The 19,626-nt window shown below is 41.8% G+C and overlaps 1 protein-coding gene across 1 annotated transcript in view; it reads left to right on the plus strand.

Moving 5' to 3' along the window:
- SGPL1 (sphingosine-1-phosphate lyase 1) overlaps positions 1 to 19,626 on the plus strand; it is a 50,085-nt gene that overhangs the window by 16,374 nt on the left and 14,085 nt on the right. The window contains exons 2-6 of the mRNA XM_039482014.1: positions 3,385 to 3,550; positions 7,291 to 7,358; positions 9,259 to 9,406; positions 13,433 to 13,512; positions 15,224 to 15,352. Coding sequence (XP_039337948.1) covers positions 3,385 to 3,550; positions 7,291 to 7,358; positions 9,259 to 9,406; positions 13,433 to 13,512; positions 15,224 to 15,352 — 591 coding nt within the window. The remainder of the gene's footprint in view (positions 1 to 3,384; positions 3,551 to 7,290; positions 7,359 to 9,258; positions 9,407 to 13,432; positions 13,513 to 15,223; positions 15,353 to 19,626) is intronic.

The raw sequence follows: 19,626 nt of genomic DNA on the forward strand, positions 1-19,626 counted from the left end.
AATTTTCCCCAAAGAGCTTTATGTAGTTACTGGCTACAGTCTGCCCTTATCTTAAAATGTTTTGTCTTCTGAGAAATAAAGCTGCTGATTGTGGAAACAGAAGGCTTGAGGTCAGGCAAGCTAACATAATTGGAGAACATTCTGTTTAGATTCCACTCAATACAATTTGATATTATTGTATTCACTTAGTGAGTATCCTTGGTTCTAAAACCTCACTTAATTTCTGGTGGTACTCCAGCTTTCTCTTTGCTAAGAGTTTAAAATGGCAATCAAGAAAATAGTGCACTAGCAGCTCTTCCTCCTCTTAATGGTGTTCCAGATCTGTGCAATTTTCATGCACCAGCTACTGGACAATAAGCCAAAAGCATCAGTGTTTGTTTCTGTTCTATTAAAAATCCATGAAGGGGAGTAGATGTTCAAATTTCCAAGAAGGCAGTACAAGCAAAGTAAAAATTAGGGATTTGTGCCTTTACACTGTTAGTTGAACTGAAGATGAGATTAAAGGACACCTTGATTTTAGCTCTAAGTGAAGTAACAACTTTATGGGAACTTGGATAGTGTGAAATGTGACTACCTTCTAAGAGGCCAGTGGTAGTACTTCTAGCCTTTATCAGTAATGATTTAAGCTGCCATCCTTGTTTCTCTACAGGGACATTTGATATGTCTATAGTTTGTTCTTTGTCAAGCAAATAGATATTAATTCCACTACTTGTAGCTAAATGCAGCTCTACTGAAGCAAATAGAAACCTTTCAGCAAAACATTCTCTCCGGCCCACACTGGAAAGTACATGTGCATCCATACATTCCATCAAGTAGCTGTGGTGGATTCTTTTGTTGGGATGGTATGGTTTTGTTTGAGCTGATTAAACATTTCTAATCCATTTGGTGTTGTATGTGCTGCACAGGTTTCCAAAGTATGGTACATGTACGTTAACATTGCTTGCAGGGAATCCTGTCTTCCTTCAATGGGAGTCTCGCAACTAGAGCAGGATGGAAAATAGTTTCCTTTCCTGTGAAAATCTGAGATTTCAAAAATTTTCCTGTTCTGTATTGGAATGAAAGAGACCTTTCCTAATAATAATAGAGAGCTAGAGCAACACCCCACCCACTGCAGAGTAGCCAATACCCTGGCACCAAACTGAAGACTTGAATGTGGGTCACTCCATATCCCAGGCAAGCACTCTAATCACAAAGCTATTGGCTATTTTGTGGTGAATGGGTGTCTTTTATTTTAATTGCTATTGGGCCCAATAGTAAGATTTTCAGGTAATACAGTAGAAAAAGCTTGGTCCCTAATACATACCCATAGGCAGAATGTTGAAGTCATTGGGAAGTGCTCAAATAGAATTTTACTATTTACAGGTCAGAACTGCTCAAAACTTCTTGTTGAAGAGTGCTCCAAAAATGATTCTTTTTTTTTTAAAAGGCTTAACAAACTACCGTATATACTCGATCATAAGCCAATTCATTTATAAGCCGACCCCTCCCAAGATGGATAAGGAAAAATGGAATTTTTTTTATAACCCGTTCATAAGATGACCCTATAATTCAGGGGTCAGCAAACTTTGGCTCCCGGGCCATGGTGGGCTGAGATGGTTTGTTTACCTCGAGCGTCCGCAGGCATGGAGATAAACCTAAGTAAACAAAGTGTCCCAGCGCCCCAGCTGCTTACCCTGACGGGCCGGGACAGCAACTGGTGGGGAAATGTTTTTTGGGGGAGAAGCTGGGAGTCAGGGGAGTAACCCCTGTGACCACCCCCCACCTTATCTGGGGAGGGCCAGGGGAGGATGTCTCTGACCTGGCCGGAGTTGCTCTGTCAGGCTGGGCAGTGCAGCTGCAGCCTACTCCGGCGGGCCAGACCGGCGCGGCGCAGCTGCAGCATGTTCCAGTGGGCTGGGCTGGGCGGCATGGTCACAGCGTGCTGTGGTGGGCGGGGTGGTGCGGCACGGCTGCAGCCTGCCAGCCCTGGAGCTGCAGCTGCTTTGGAGGCTGCGGGGAGAGCAGCGTGGCCAGAAGCAGAGACACTCTGCCCCTGCCTCTTCCTTTCTGGCTGTGCTGCCTCTCCTTGCTCCCTCTGTTGGGGGGAGGGGCTGTGTCCCATCTCTCCCTCTCTATATCCATTCATAAGCCGACCCACTTCTCTGGTGCTTCCCTTTTTTACTAAAAAAAAATTTGGCTTATGAACGAGTATATACGGTACATATTGTAGCACTTGCTCCTCCTACGCTAATCAGGAACACAACTCATGACAATTGACGGCCTGTCCTGCTTGTGGGAAGTATGTCACAGTATTGCCAACCCCGAATGTTCTAAAATCATGAGAGGCAGTGGTGAGCTGGAGCCGGTTCCCACAGGTTCCCAAGAACCGGTTGCTAAAATTAGACCTCCGTGGAGAACCGGTTGTTAAAGGGCCAGGGGGTGGGCAAAGAACTCCGGTCCACGGGCCGGACCATCCTGTTGCTCCCAGGAGTCCCAGCTGGGGAGGTTGAGGCTCCCCGGGCCCTTCCCCTGCTTCCCCCCAGCTGCAGCGTGGCCAGCCGCTGGCACCAGCTGGGCAGCTCAGCTGAGCTCGGGAGTCGTCCTGCTGCCGCTTTTTGAGCGGCCCGGCAAGGTGTGTCTGTGTGTGGGGGGGTCCTGCTGCAAGCTCCAGGGCTGGCTGGAGCGGAGGGGGCAAGTGGCCCCACAAGGATGTCTCCCTCGGGCCCTCCTCCACTTCCCCCACCCCGAAGAGCCACAGCATGGCCAGCAGCTGGGCAGCTCAGCTGAGCTCCTGAGTCGTCCTGCTGCAAGCTCTAGGGTTGCTGGGGGGGTAAGTGGGGCAATTTGCCCCAGGCCCTGTAGGGGCCCCCGGCCCCACGGGTATGTCTCCCCCGGCCCTGGCCCCTTCCCCGCTCCCCCCCCCTTAAATCAGAACTTTTTATAGGGAACCGGTTGTTAAGATTTTGGCAGCTCATCACTGATGAGAGGGGCTTTAAAATCATGAGATTATGTAAAAATAATAGATTTGGTGTGTTTTATTTGCCTTCTTTTTGAGCCTTAGGGTGCACCGGGGTCACGTTTTGAAGTTTTCTCCACAGCCACAAGGGCTAGAAACTTTCTTTTTCTTTAAGAATGGAGGCTGAAATAATCATGTATCCCCTTGACTCTAGGAGCTGGGGCTTTAAGGAAAACAATAATTATCAAGAGGCTCATGATGAAATTCTGAGAGTTGGCAACACTGTAATATTGAATACCTTCTTTTCAGTAGGAGCTCTACCTAACTGGGAGGCAGTTCAATGTCTATTTTAGGAACAACTCTTCAATGCCCTTATTCGTAGTGATTTGAAAAGGTGTGGGGTGGGCTTACCTTCTGTAATATGTTGTGTGGTTTTTTTTCCCCCCCAGGACACCTTTGTTCCTTATAAGGAAATCATCCTCATGTATTTAGAAAAAGCAAGGAGTTTTGTGAATGGACAATGTGCTGGAATTGAACCCTGGCAACTGATTGGCTCGACATTTGCTTCTACTCTGGTGGTGGTGTGGCTGCACGGTATCCTCTTCCAACCAGAGAGTGAGTACCTTGGCACGGCTCTCTGGAGTCGGGTTTTCTAACGCGCTTGTGGGGACAGGGTTATTTCTCATGTAAATATTTTTCTGTTTATACATTTGTGAGATCTCAGTGGGGGGCCAGCCGAGGTCACTCAGTTAGGGGTGGCCTGCAAAGAATGGGGCAGACAATCCCCCAAACTAGTGGATATTTTCAATACTTAGATTTACCAAGCCAGCACAAAACAGCTTCTTTGTTACCTCACTGGTTGCCCAGAAACCAACAACGCAGTTCCCTTAAAGCGACCCAGTCTCAGCCCTCCATCCAGATACCCAAGTAAAATATAATGAAAATTTCTGAAAATCTTATTTCATCATATAAAAGAAAAGGTTCTACTAATCCCAAAGGATCAGACACATTACCTCCCAGGTTAATTAATATTCCAGATCTTACCCACATACACGCTTACAGCTAATTATTATTAACTAAACTAAAATTTATTAAAAAGGGAAGGAGAGAGAGTATGATTAAAAGATCAATATACATAGAGACATGAGTTCAATTCTTGAGATTCAGATACATAGCAGAGATTGTGAGCTTTGTAGTTCCAAAGAGTTATTTTAAAATTTAGTCCAGAGGTTATACGGGCAGTCCTCGGACTTACGACACAATTGGTTCCTGAAAATTGCGTAGTATATCGGAATGTCGTAACTTGAAACCACAATGCACTTCATTGTGGGACCGAGTGTCGTAAAGTCGAAACCAGTTGTCGTAAGTTGAATCAGGGTGTCAATTCAGAAATGTCATAAGTGCCGTTTGTCATAAAGTCGAGGACTGTCTGTAGTCCAATGTCCAATATTATATTCAGGGTGTTTCCAGCTGAACTGGGACCTCAATCTTGCAACTCAAACTTCTCCTGATGAAGCTTAAGCAGATCTGAGATAAAAAGGATTGGGACCCAAGGATTTTTATACAATTTCAGGCCTTCTTTGACAGAGTTGGAGTCCCTCGGGGAACAATAGGCCCCCATTTCCTAAGAATCATTGTTAATTATTCTCACAGATTAACATAAGGCAATGGCCTGTTTCTCCACCATTCACAGATGATTTGCTATACATTTCAAAGAGATGCATAGAGTGATCTCCCATGTTTACAATTCATTTAAATGCTAGGATGTTCTTTTGATCTCTGAATTATCAGAATACAGCGTCTGTTGATTACAGTGTTGACCACTACCCATATTTATGTAAATACATGAAAACACAAACATTATCTCCCCATATGTCTTTAAGGGTTGAATTTAAGTTCTTCATCCTGTAGGATGTTTAACCCTTTCTGGCCATGCATTATGACGTTATAAATAGGCTTCTGACATAACCCAGAATGTACCAGTAAAATCTCTGGTTATCATATTAAGGTCAATACGTGGCGAAGTTTCAGTAGCTAAACCATTCCATATTAGGGAGTGGTGGAAGACAGTCTAGAGTGTGCCTGTGTGATGCAGAAAAGTTGCCCTGCTCCTCCCCTCCCATTGGACTGCTGGTTTAAACACTCATTTGCTGGTCACTCCTGTGGATCCAAAGTCAGAAATAGCACAGAACTCAAAGGTGTCTCTGGTGAGGTTCATGATGGGGAAATCATGACACAATAGCAAAACATCAGGTGTGGAGGATTGTCCGGAACACATCTTGGGCTGAAGAAGGGGGCTCCCTTTCCTTTTCATTAATCATACACATTTACTGTCTGAGAGTCGGTTGTTATTTAAGGTACATACCCACATGTTTTCATCTCTTCTGAGCCTTTTTCCTTGTTTGAACTGTAAAAATTAAATGGGCTCTCTTGGTCTATTGCCATGCATTCTTCTTTATTGTGGCAAGGTGGTGATAAAGATCACTGGTCCTATCTGAGAGAGGAGGTCGTAGTGCCCTGCGAGTCCCATAGGAGTATGTAGTAGTTTCTAGTGGCTGTTATTAGGAGTAACAGCATATTAACTCGATGTTTAATTTTATGCTTCTCCCACAGTTTCCCGGGGAGGGAAAAGTACATTGAATAGCTTAAAACCCTCTTTTTAGCAAGAATAAACAGAAGATTTCTTGGCTCTGAGTTTCAAGCTAGAACAGTACTAGTACCTGAGTTTATTTTTAATATAATTTGTTTTTAAATACTATCACAGTGTTGGGAAATCTTAAATTAAACATCCTGAATTTTATGTAAGTATACAGTAAAAAATTGAAGAAACTTGCATTCCTAGGAAAAAACAAACAAACAAAAAGCAGATTATCAACAATGCATGTAATACAAATTCTTTCCAAAGTCTAAGCTATTATGTATTTACTGCGGAACATTAGTGCTAAAGTTAGCTGAGTTTGTATTCTCCTGCTGGTGTCTCAAGATTGCAAGATAGATAATATGAAGAAAAGAAGCAAAGTAAAGGAGTCATACTAGTATCAAAGGCCACGTCTATACTACCCGCCGGATTGGTGGGTAGTAATCGATCTATCGGGGATCAATTTATTGCATCTAGACAAGATGTGATAAATCGATCCCCGAATCGATGCCCATACTCCACCTAGGCAGGAAGAGTAAGTGGAGTTGATGGGGGAGCTGCGGCAATCTACTTGCCGCCGTGAGGACAGCCAGGTAAGTCAAACTAAGTTGCGTATCTTAGATCGATTTCCCCCCCCCCCCCCCTCTAATCTTAAGTCACTTCTCGGTGGCTAAAGGATCTGTGACATCCCTCTGCTGGATTAAATCCTGATAGCTGTTGAGAGACTGTTTTCCAAAGATGATATTGAGCATAGCTAACCCTATCATTGCTTCTCCAGCAAAGATCAGAAGCAGAATCTGGATTTCAATGAGATTTCTACATAACCCAGATGGAAAATTGGATATGTGTGGCACAAATCAGGTGACTTTGTCCACACCAAAAAGGAGATGATAGTTTAACCAGAACACATGTCCAGTATTCTCCTGGTACCTGGCCACTTGCTGTGGCAACAAAAAGCAGAGATTGTGTTGTCAGAGTGCAATCACTGGCCAGTAATATTCTGCATATGAAATGGAAAAATGCTTTCAATTAGCGTCTACTTCCTTCTCTTCTGAATAGTAGTCCTCATAGAAGTGAGGTGTGTCTCCTCCCGCCCCCCCCCCCCCATTTAGAACTCTGCAGACAGGTGGTACAGGTTGATGCTATTCATGTTTGTTCTCCTCCTGTCTCACCCAAGACATGCTGGACACCTGAGGTGAAATTATGACTCCGCTGAAGTCAAGAGAGAAACTCCAATTGATTTTAATAGAGCCAGAATTTCACCTCTGGTATTCCTCTTACAGCTTTCCTGTCCAGAATGCCAAATAATGCAAGAACATATGTATGTGGTGAAAAGAATAGGATGCACCCGAAGAAGTGAGCTGTAGCTCACGAAAGCTTATGCTGAAATAAATTTGTTAGTGCCACTAGTACTCCTGTTCTTTTTGCGGATACAGACTAACACGGCTGCTACTCTGAAACCTGTATATGGTGAGTTAGACAAAAGCCTACTAATAACTAAACAAGGCTCTTAAATCACCTTTGCAGGTAATCTGAGTCAGATTTGAATTTAATTCTCCAGTGTATTACATCTCTGCACCTCAATCCCTTCTTCATTGTTTCATTTAGCCAAGAATTCTTGCCATATATCAGCAATACTAAACTCTAGGGGTTTTTTTTGGTTTATTAGCTCACAGCAGGTTGCTCAATTTTGATTTTTGTTTCTTGTTTATCTCAGGTTTAACATCACGAAGTAAAAAATGGTTCTTTAAAACTCTAAGAAAACTGCCTTTTGTTGGCGCCATAGTAAGTATCTGAAGAGCTTTCCTTAACATTCAGCCAACTCTGTCTGTCCTATTTGTATTGCAATAACGCCCAGGAGACCTTTGTGCTAGGCGCTGGATAAACATGAAGTCCCTGCCCCAAAGAGCTTGCAGTCCAAGTAATGTTTCTGTAGCAGTATTGGCCTCAGAAAAGGGAGATGACACTTTCATTGCCAGTAATACCAAGTGGCTGAGTTTCTCCAACTCCTTTCTGTATATTATCAGGCTTTCTAAAAATAGCCTTAGGTGGTGGATGAAGGCCACAGAGTTTACTCCGGGTTATTTTTCTGCCTAACTTACCATTCTGTTTGTGTCCTCCACATGAATGTGGTAACTGAATCTTGTGTTATGCAAGAGGAAGAGGTTATTCTCCTTGTCTTTGATTGGTTTAGAACTCCTATCTGTGTTAGGAATAGCTTGGACTCTCCTCTTAAGAGAGCAGAAGCTATGTAATCATTAAAACAAGAAATACAATGGAGTGTTTTACTGAAACTTAAACCTATTTACTACAAGAATCAGCAATTGTCATGAATTCTTAGCATCAAGAAGGGTATAACTTCTTTTAAAATGCATTTGGTAATGACAGTACTGTGTTTGGTGGCATACAAGATACAGTCCCTGCCCTGAAGACATCAGTCACAATAGATAGACTAAATAAAATGAAGGATTCAGGGGCCAGGTTTGTCTTAAGTTTGTCTTTTGATGCAACAGACGAATGGTTTAGCATAGTGGTTTTCAACCTTTTTTTTTTTTTCCCCCTTCTCATTTGCAGACCCCTAAAATTTTTTTTGAATGGAGGTGTGGACCCCTTTGGCAAATCTTAAACATAGTCTGTGAACCCTCAGGGGGCTGGGGACCACAGGTTGAAAACCACTGGCTTAGCATGATAAAGAATGCTTTTTCTCTCAGATCTTCTCTTGGCATTATTACTGATGCGTGGAACTAGTTTTAAAAGCTCTTATCCAGCTCTTATAAGCTACAAGTATCTCCGCTTTTAAAGGGGTTGATGTGCTCATGCTGATGTCCTGACCAATACATTCCATCGTTTGACCTGGTTGTCATAACAAGTGAGTTGTGGCAGATTAATTCATAACTCAATATTGTATTCCATTTATGTCTGTTCCTTGCTTACTGGCAAAGTAGTCCTGGGCTCCCTACAACTGTTCCTTATTTTTACATGACCCACATTTTCAGGATAGTGCTACTGAGATGTTGGCCCATTGCAAAGAAACGGTTTAGTGTCTCATTTGCCTAGTGCGTCCACTGATCAGTAGAGTCTGACACACAAGCCTATCATGTTGCTTACAAGAGACCTTGATGTCCAGGTATTCCAATGTCCAAAAGTCTCTGTTACTGATGATATCTCAACAGCTATATTAGATAATGCTTCTGGGAGAGAGATCTGTGCTGCTGTGAGGGCAGATCTGGGCCTTCAAACTGTAGATTGGGGGAGAAGTGAAAGTGTCCTAATCTTATCTGTGTGTTCTTTCATTGTGTTATGTTATTGGGCAACATTTTTTCAGAGTTTCTAAATGTATATCTGATTTCTGAAGCGAGATGGTCCATAAAGTAATCCGTCTTGAAACTGTAACTGGTATAAAATCAGCTGTTTATATTGTCATGGTCTTTAACACCATAAAAAGGCTGGGGTGGAGGGGAGCCCAATATTTTGCTTTGCTATATTTGACAAACAAAATTATTTTCAAGATTCTAAATAGGCATTAAAGGATGAAATGAACATGCACAATATTTGACGGTATCTGTTTAAGAAGTTAACACAGTTCACAGTGTTGAGCTCACTGTTCCAGGCATTAGCACTGAATGTTCTGTGTACCATAAAATGTGTGCACCCTATTGTTGAAGGCATTTCATTTTCTTTTTAGATACAGAAGCAGTTTAACAAGGCCTTGGATGATGTAGCCTCTGGTTTGCACTTCCTGAATGATGGAAAGGGTTATATCAAAGCTTTGCCTGCGCAAGGCATGAGCCAACCTGTACTACTAGAGAAGATGAAGGAGTACAGCTCTATGGGTATGACAGTGAGCATATACTGGTATATATGCAGGCAGAGGTGCTGTCTTTCTGAATTGCCGGGGGGTGCTCGACCCCCCCCCCCCAGGCCACGCCCTTACTCCACCCCTTCCCACAAGCACCCATCCCTGCCTTTCCTCTTCCCAATCCCTCCCCTGAGCATGTCCCACCCTTGCTCCACCTCATCTCCCTTCCCCCACCTCCCAGTGCCTTCTGCATGCAGCTGATCCGCGGCAGGTGGGAGGCGCTGAGAGGGTGGGGGAGGAGCTGATCGTGGGGGCTGAGCACCCACTGTTTTTTTCCAGGGATGCTCCAGCCCCTAAGAACCCACCGAGTTGGCGCCTATGTATGCAGGTCTACTTCATAGGCCTAATATTAGAATTATGCTATATGCTTACACACCTATAAAGGTAACATGGACTCTGGTGATGGCTATAAATAGTTTCAGCTTAAATATTTTTCTTGGTGTTCATCAAATGTTAATTGATGCTGTCCTGTAAATGACTAATACCAATCCTCATGTTTCTAGTTAACTACAATTATTAACTAATACTCAGGAATCCCATAAAAAAACTCAGGTGCCCGGTGTTCTAATGTTGAAGGTAATGGAAAAGTAATTATGTTCCATCATGGTAGTGATATATAATGCAGACAATCTGGGTTTGAGGGTAATGGTTACAAAGGTAATTGGAAAATCTTTATTCTGTTTCACTGACCAGTCTGTCACAGTAAGGAGGAAAGGATAGTCTCCTGGTTGTCTGAGGTGGAGACGGGCCAATTTGACCACTACTCTTCTTGGGAGCTTTTTTCCAAAACAGATGCATCAATGCACTTTTTTTCCCTTCTCCTCCAATTCTAATCCTAAGGGAAATAAATCAGCTGTAGCAGTCCTGCTCTAATGAGCAACCCCACCGCAACAAATCAGTGAGCGTGCAATGGGGGTAAAACACTTTAACTGCCCTGATTGAAATAGTGAGGTCTCTTTTTATACTGGTGCAGTGTCCTAACACAAAGTCTTTGGCCCAGAAAAGCAAGACAGTTTCTTCTTGATTGACACTTGTAACTTGGAAAATATTTTGGAGTCAGGTCTGAATGTGCTTCAGAGCAATTAACCCAATGCTAAGCTTTTGCCAGAAGTATGGTTTGTTTGTTTTGTAAAGCAAAAAGCAAAGTACAAAACATTGCTTACATGAAATTTCTTGCTTATCTCTGTCACTGTGACTTGTAGTTTATATGCCATAGTGTTTCCTTGGCTTGGTTCCACAGACAGCATCTGAAACTTCACTGTTGAGTTGCTTCTGTCATTTGAAATCTCTACTCCAGTTAATGTATCTGCCACGTTCTAATCAGAAAATGTAGGGGTGGGGGGGGGGGGGGGAGGGAATTACAGCTTCCAAAAGAATCTGGTTAGGAGGACTGGCTAATATTGTACCATTCCTGGCTTTGGGACTTTCTTCTCAAAACAGTTTTACACTGCTAAATCTGAAATAAACAATATTACATGTAGGAAAATTTCAGTAAAATCAATCTTACTATTTTCCTATTCTCCAAACTTCTTCTAGAGCTTGCTGTGTCCTCTTTTTCTATGTCTGTTTTCTATGTCCTCTATTTTCAAAATGCTTTTTTCCTCAGACACCCTCAAAGGTGCTGTTATGCTTATACAAAGCTCACGCGATCTTTTTTAGGGGAGAAGGCAACACACCGCATTTATTGATGATGCAACAATTAGCATATGCTTTTCAGTCACACGCGCACACACACAAACACACCACGCACACTGTCCTGCCAGTCGATGTTATAGTTACCAGTCCGATCAACCTAGTGGCCAGCTAGGCTGGTCACCAGTAGGGAGGAGCCAGGTTCCATTGGTCATGACATGATGCTCCGGGGAAGTCTTGGCAGGACAAACCCAAAGTTTCATGGCAAGGCACCCTGTTTATATAGTGCTTTTCCTTCACTGGGGCCAATGAGTTTTGCTCCGTCATGCTGTAATCAATTGTTGTTTGACAAGTGCTTGTTTTCCTAAATTGTCCTTCTCATTCTTTCACAGCTATCTCTTCCCCATTGATAGGTGCCTGTCTCATCTTTAGAGTTGTCAATCTGCCCTCCTCTGACATTTCAATAGAGGCGTGTTGCAGCCTCCTGGCGCCCTTGCATCTGTCTCTGGTTCCTCCCTCGTACATCTGGTTTAGCGATGGCCTTCACACTTATCTCTTAACACACACATTCCTCATTCACACACAAAACAATTAATTTACACAGAACATTTTGAACAGGAACATTGAATTGCAATGCAGAAGAAAAACAATCATGGCATTCTTTTACTTATTTCAAAATGCTAAACCTACAACAAATTGGTGACCCTTAAAGGTCTGTCACAGCCTTGAAATCAGTCCAGACACAGATTCTCTACCAGTGGTCCATTAGGCCTTCCTTCCTGTTATCCTGCCAGCCACCCTTTTTGAATATGATCAAATCATACACCAATACATTTAATACATGCTACATTATTCTTCTTTATCCTTCATTCTAAATTATATTAATACAAACATAAAATCCTACTACTACAGTTCTTCCCTCTTCCCCCCTCAGTCTGTTTTTACCTTTATTGTTTACTTCTCTTTTCTCCAAAAGCTATTTGTGAGGGAGCCTTGGTCCTGAGTCCTATGTATGCAAGTGAAGTTGACACTCCCTGAGTTATGAAAGTTACCCCTTCCAAGTGGAAGAGGAACTTTTTTTTTTTTTTTTTTTTTTTTTTAGGGTTTTAAAAGGAAGATGGTATTGGGTAAAGCGGGGAACCGAATCCTGTTGAAAACATTCCCTGAAATGGTGTATTTGCGTTACAGCTTTGTTTTAGTGATAGAAGGTTACTCAGTTGGATGCTGGACAACATGTGGAGGTGCTTATTGGTAAGGGCACAGCCCTAGTTCTGCCAGACATACCTGCTATGTTCTGAAGTTGCAGTAATTTGCATGCATTTTTAGGTGAAAAAAGTTGCTGGAGTTTGCATTGCATATTTTAGCAGTACAGATTGGTTTGAACTGTTTTTCAAATATCTTGTAACATTGCTGAATGTTCTGTTGGTATAGTTTCCACCTTCAGTGAATAGAATCCAGCAGTGTGGACAGGTTTTTGGAACTTGAATGGGAATTATTGCAAAGTTGTTTACATTTACTACATATACTCTGGTGTAGTTGCACATTGCTCAACAATTGCATATTTTATAGCCATTGCATTCAGTAAAATGTGACGGAACACTTATGGCTTCTAATTTATTACTATGAAATGTTGTTTGTTCTAATCATCCTGATGCCAGGGAAGCAGGAAATATACTGGAGGAAGGGTTTAGCATTTTACATTCTGAATGCTTCCACCCAAGTATAGTCTGGAAGTAACATACTAACCACAGCTTTTTTTTTCAAAGCCTTTTTACATTATGAGCCAGTAATAGACAATCATACATAGGGCTTGCCAATTCTTAGAAGTTGCTAGTCAGTCAGGCCTGGTCTACGCTAGGGGTGGGGACCGATCTAAGATACACAACTTCAGCTACGAGAATAGCATAGCTGAAGCTGATGTATCTTAGATCGACTTAGAATCACTTACTTCATGTCCTCGTGGCGTGGGATCGACGGCTGCCGCTCCCCCATCAACTTTGCTTCCACCTCTCGCCGAGCTGTAGTTCAGCAGTCGATGGGAGAGCGATCGGGGATCGATTTATCGTGTCTACACTACACACAATAAATCGATCCCCGATAGATCGATCGCTACCCGCCGGATTGGCGGGTAGTGTAGACGTACCCTCAGGTACTCCAGTTAAGTTACTTTCTTTGCCATGATTTTAAAAAGTTGTTTCTTCATGTAATTCTGAGCTATTTTAATGGTAGTATGGAGGGAATTGTTAGTGCTAATCAGTAACTGAGAGGATCACACTTGTGATATGCATTGCTACTAGGATAGATGCTATTTTTTGCACTTTTGGGTAGCTTATGCAAATGTATGCTGTTTATGCTTTTTATTTTTCAGGTAAAGTACATTGGGAGGATGGGAAAGTCTCTGGGACAGTATACAGCGGGGAAGAGAAACTCACTCACCTGCTAGTGAAGGTAAATAAGTGTTCAAGTGGTATAATTTATGTGTGATTCACACAAATACATTTGTGGGATGAATATCCATAAACACCCTCATTCCCTATTTATAATTCCTATTTATCTTGTCTTGGAAGATGGTAGAACAAAGAACATTGGTCTGAAGCTAAAGGAAAAGATTAAGATAGATATGGCTGAAGGAAAGAGAGTCATAGCAAAACATTTGTGTCATGGAATAGATGACCAAAGGCTGTGGCTGTCAAAGCACTGTCACTGTAGATATTCAAGAACAGATTGGGTAAAATATTTGGAATGATAAAGCAAGTAACAAATTACAAGGGAATGGGTAAACTGACATTGGCTGACTGCACCTTGAATCTGGCCTGCAGCTACCTATTCCAGGACTAGGCTTCTGTGGAAGTTCTGACTTGGACAGCCTGTTGAGCTGGGTCCCACAGCCAAGGCAAATGAACACTTGTAACAAACTGTATAGTGCAGGCAATATTCAGATGGTAGTAAAATCAGAAGGCTGGCTTGCTTCATCCAAGTCCCTGTTGTGTCATAGCCAGGAACTTCTCTCCTTGGGAAGGTTGAAAGAGTTCTAAACAGCCCAAAGACCTATTTAGTTGCCTAGATCAGAAATTCTTCTCCCAGGAAGAAAGACCGTCCTTCCCTTAGTCAGCCCTCTTCTGGGGGTAGCCTTTTTAGTAATTGAAATGAGCTCCATTTGGGTACTTAACTCAGTGTTTGATTCCTATTGCCTGTTAATTGTCCTTGCTTTCAGGTGCTTGAGTGTATAAACCCCATCACAGCTTTTCTTCAGGAAATCTTGCTAAATTCTTTGGTTCTAGATAGATGGACACTTGTTCTGTATTTTGGCTGATTATGCTGTCACTGACTTCAGTAGAATTGGTTCTGGCGAGTGGAGAACAGAATCAGGCCTGCACTAGCTTTTGCTTGTCATGTAAAGCTGTGGTTGCAAAATACTTTGGTATTAAATGGTAGCTTTTGAGAACACTTTTGATGCATATCAGATGGACAGTCTTACTGCTTCTAAGAGTTTGTTTTCCCAGCTGAACCATCTGCCTGTAGTTACTCCAGAATTCTCCTGTGGCCACAAACTTGTCTGTTACTGTTGTAGATCTCGTTCTAAAGTTAATTATTCAAACAATTGTATCAACTATTTTTTGTATTAACGAGAGTTTTAGTTGCTCTTTTTTTTTTTTTAAAGAATAAAAACTGGTACTTGTAAAAGTTCATCTTGTAAAGCAGCCATTTGTTTTCTTTTAATAAAGGTAAGCTGAGAACTGGTGTATTTGCACCTTTATAACTTATTTAAACAACATTTGTTACTGAAAGCAGCCATTATATTCCTCATGTCATTGTTGCATAATCATACCACAGGCCAGATGTGCCCTAGGGCAATTCTGGAGTTAGCCACAGTGGGTAGACCGTGTGAGTGTCTCCATCACATCTGTAGCTTCAGTTACTTGTAGAAACTCCTACTACATCTAAAGTCTGCAAAACACTGCTTTGGGTTGCCTAAGACTTGCTGCTGCTGGTGCTCCTTGCTACTGTGGCTGAAAACAGCTCATTGAATTAGCTCACTTGTAATGCTGTCTGTATTGCCACCTTTGATTATTCCCATTGCAGAACTTGTTAAACAATAACCCAGATCTTGTTCTGCAATATATCAGCGTAAGACAGACTTGCTCCTTTCTTTCTGAAGGTTTATGAGGAGTTTGCATGGAGTAATCCCCTTCATCCAGATGTATTCCCAGGCCTGAGGAAGATGGAAGCGGAGGTGGTGAGGATGGCCTGCACACTCTTCAATGGGGGACCTAATTCCTGTGGAGTAGTAAGTAATCTAGAAGCTAAATCAGAGCCCCCCTTAAACATATGAACTTTCCTAATTTGACTCTGCACACTTCCTTTTCTACTAGCCTGTGCTAGGACTATTCCTGTATCATGTTAGGCTTTTTCTATACTAAAAAGAATTCTGCCAGTATAAACTGAGTCTCCATTAGGAGGCTTTTCCAGTGTAGCTATACCAGCAAATTCTTTCATCAGTATAGTTTTATACCAGTTCCCTGAAAGAGAGAAATTACTCTGGCATAGCCACATAACTATGTCTTAATGGGCATGTGTCTTCTGACATTGCTATACTGGCAAAACATTGTAAGCGTAGACCAGGCCTTAGATGGGGGAAGGGACACAATTGACTCTAAAATGTAACTGGCTTGGGGTGGTGTGTTTGAGGGCGGGTAGGTTTTCTTTAATTTTGCTCTAATCTAGAAATCTATCAGCAGGCCAAAACTAAGATTGCAAACAATTCCGGCTGGTTGGCTTGGAGACCACTAAGAAGCAGTCGAGGGTATTAAATGGCTTTGATCAACAGGGTGTGGTACATATTGTCCTTGTCCAATTTGTAAGCTGTCTGAACAAGTTGGCTTGCATGGTTTTAAAGCTTACAGGCACTGAAATTAACAATTCAAAAGCATTGACTGAATTAGTTACTTGCAAAACAAGTTTTAGTCCATGTCCCTCATTTCATACTTTCTAAACATTACACTTTTTGTTGTATTAACAAATGGGTCCTTCCCATAAAAATACAGCCCGTATTTTCTTATGCTCCTCTTGTCTCAAAGTTAGATTGTTAGCTTCTCAGGGCAGGGACTGTTTGTTTGTTTGTTTGTTTATTTATTTATTTATTTGTGTTTGTGCAGTGCCGAGCACAGTGGCATCAAGTCAGTAATTGACGTCTCTTAGCACTACTGCAATATAAGTAAGAAGTAGGCGGTGTTTGTAAGTTGTAGAGAACTAATTCTATTGTGGGCAAGGTACTAGTGGCAAATCATGAATTAACTTGTCAGAACCTGCCACACAATTGCTGCTGGTGACTGTGCTGGTGTACTATATGGCCAGTTGAAGGTGGTTTTTTTGTTTTTTTTTTTAATCTTTGTGTCTGAAAGACATTTACCCCCCACCTCTTATCAATACTGACTTGCAGTTGCATAGAACATTGACTAAATGTTCAGGAGGGTAGCTTGGATCACACCAATCTCTCTACAATTGTGGTTTTAATTGGTCTCTAATTTAATAGTTGTCATGTACTTAGCAGAATTTTGCAACACTTCTCTCGCATTTGGAGAACTTCACTCACAAACTTTCAACACCTAAAATGATTAGTTTTTTTTTTAATTGTTCTTGATAGCTTTAAAAAGTGTCTAGCTTTCGGTCTAAGTGCTATTATCTAAATGAAAATACAAGTATAATGTACACCAGCTGCTTCTCTCTTCATAATTGGAAAATAAATTATAAAAATGACATTAAGCCCCCAAAATACCCCCTAATAAAAATACCAGCACATGTCCTTCCCCCTTCACTAAAGCCTGAGTAATTAAACGGGCCTTGCAGCATGCCCTGAAACTCTGCAAATTGGGGTATAAGGCATAAGTCCTGCTTAGGTTCAAGCAGAAGCCTAAGCAAAGCAGTCAGGGAAGTGTTAAATTTGGTGTGGAAATTACATACGACCTCGTTGAGCAGTTACCCAATATGCAAGGCCAGTGGAAGAGCTGAAGGGGTTAGCGAGAAACTAATAAAATTGACCTAACCCTGTAATTAACTTCCTGAAACTAGCCTTGCAGGTATTGAGTTCCCCCAATGTGCAAGACAGGTGCTTTGAAACAGCAGATTTCAAAAATGGAATTAGCAGTTTGTGACTAAGGGACCCCTTGGTGCCTCACGATCCTGGGGAAGTGTCAGAGAGCTAAGGAAAGGCCCCTGAGAGGTGATGTGGAGGCCAGATGTTGTTTTGAGCACATAGTGTAACAGACTGTCTCAAAGGGTCAGAAGTGGGTCATAATTTCAAAACAGTAACTTCTAGGTAAGGTTTTGTACCTAAATATTTCATAAAGATTTCTGATGGCTCAAATAGTTGTTCCAGAAAGTTGTGCCAAACAGTTAAAGGAATATTTCTTCAGAGCCTTTTCAGACTTTCATGTTTTCCCCCCCACCTTCTGTTGGTCAGATTAACACCTAAGATCACTGTCTCCGAAGGGCCAGGAAAAAGCATTTTTATCTGTGCCTTCACTTTGTTTCTTCATGTATTTGACACTGCTGACCTTGTATGGGGCAGTCAGCTTTCCCTCTGTGTGGCTCTTTCAAACTTTAAAAGAGAAACGTTTGAGGCGGGATGTGAGGCAACAAAATGAGGCAGACCATGGACAGCTGTAGTGCTTAAATCTACTGTGATTATTATTTTTTTTTAAAACAAACTTGAGTAGTCTGAAAGTTGTTGTCCCTTTTTAATGTATAAAGTCTCTGATTTACTTTTATTCCACTTACAGTCTTGTAGTTTAAAATATACATTTGCTCCTGAAATTGTTGGCCATAATTGCTGTTTTTGAGACATATAGTCTGGCCATGTCTGGAGACATTACTGTCTGGTTTCTTTCATTCTGGATGAGGTGATCACTGATGTTACTAATCTGAAGTAGGGAATTGGGACTGCTAATACAATTTCAGTGATGCCTCCTCAGGTGGAGCATGTTGGATAAACATAGTAAAAATTCAGTGGCCAGGGTGCCGGGGAATATATAGGAAACGGTTCTTGTTTCTGTAACTGCTTTCCACTGTGGTCAAATTGATTTCCTTGTTACTCTAAGAAATAAGAAATCCCGAGAGAAATCCAGTTCTAATCGTGTATGACTTCTTGCAGCACTTTCAATGATACTGATGCTTTGGACGAGTGTAAAAACAAAATAGAGTAAATTATCAGTGTAGCGAATGTTAAATTAGATGCACAACTTCATTATTTATGGGAGTTGTCTTCATTCTGGACAGGTTTCTAAAACTGTTCCCCTGATGTTTAAATACTATTGCTAATCCCTTGTAGGAGATTTCAACTCACCTTCCCCCCCCCCCCTCCCCTTCCCCGCCCCTGAATTACTTTTTAAGATGATGCTCATCTTTCTGGAAATATTTCAAGCTAGTCTTTTCCAACAGGAAAACGTGTTTCCGGTTTTTTCTTAATCAGTTCTCTTTTTTGTGGCCCTTAATTTTAGGGGGCAGTAACAAGAGACTCCAGATGGAGGCTTACAATCAGTTCTGAATCATGTAATGTTCACTGCATAGTCTGGGGATTTCTTTCTCCTATGATGTGGGATTGGATTCTCAATGGCAAACTTTCTCTTTTTGTAGAAGTCCTTCTGAGAATGTTTATGGATTTCCCCTGTAATCCAGTGAAGAGGGGTTTTTCCATGTAACTTCAGTTAATGAATTTCCTTCCCCTCCCCCCCCCCACGTTAGTCAGCAAAATCCATGACATTTTAAAGACTAACACTTGGTCTGAGTGCAGTGTTTGTTCCTTCTGCTATTCTCTCCAAATTCCAGTACTTTGAACTTTTGTCAGGTAGCTAGCTTCACGCTGGAAATCGGCTTTTAAAAGTGAAATGTGAGCACCATTCTTGTGGACCTATCTAAGACTTGCCCTTTTGCAGGTCTGTAGGGTTTTATCTACCAATGATGAGACTGGATCACCTTGTGAGGCGTAAGTAGTGGGATTGACAGGAGGTTGGCTTGTAGTGGCCTTGTGTGATGGTGCCACCATGGATGCTGCACTGGATTTTGGTGTACATGCTTCCCAGCAACAAACTACAATTTGTTGATATCATTCATGGGGCTAGTACAATCTGGAAAACCTTGAAGATTTTTTGCCAGCTTTGTCTCCCATCTCTAAAGGTTTTATTTCCTAGTCAACAATTAAACTCTGGAATCCACAATTCTGCGAAAGGCCTTAAGATAGGGATCAGGTGGGTTTCTTCTTTTTAATGCAGAGGTAAATGGAAGAGGCATATGTTTAGGGTGGTGGTTCATAGTAACTTGTAAGGACCCATAAGCTTTTTTTCCCTTGAGAATGAGACAAGGATAGAATCTAACTTGTGATGTTTAACCAATTTTCACTTTTAAACGCTAACTTCAGATATATAAAGAGGTACTCTGAAGTTCTAAGGGAATCCATAAGGAAACAAATGACACATTTTAGAAGGGATGGAGGGATTCTGTTCTTTCTTATCCTCCATTTCCCAAAACACACTCCTGTTCTTGATTTTTTTTTGCATGTGCTTTTCT

Source organism: Mauremys reevesii, linkage group 7, assembly GCF_016161935.1.
Source record: "Mauremys reevesii isolate NIE-2019 linkage group 7, ASM1616193v1, whole genome shotgun sequence".
In the NCBI taxonomy this organism is placed as follows: Eukaryota; Metazoa; Chordata; order Testudines; family Geoemydidae; genus Mauremys; species Mauremys reevesii.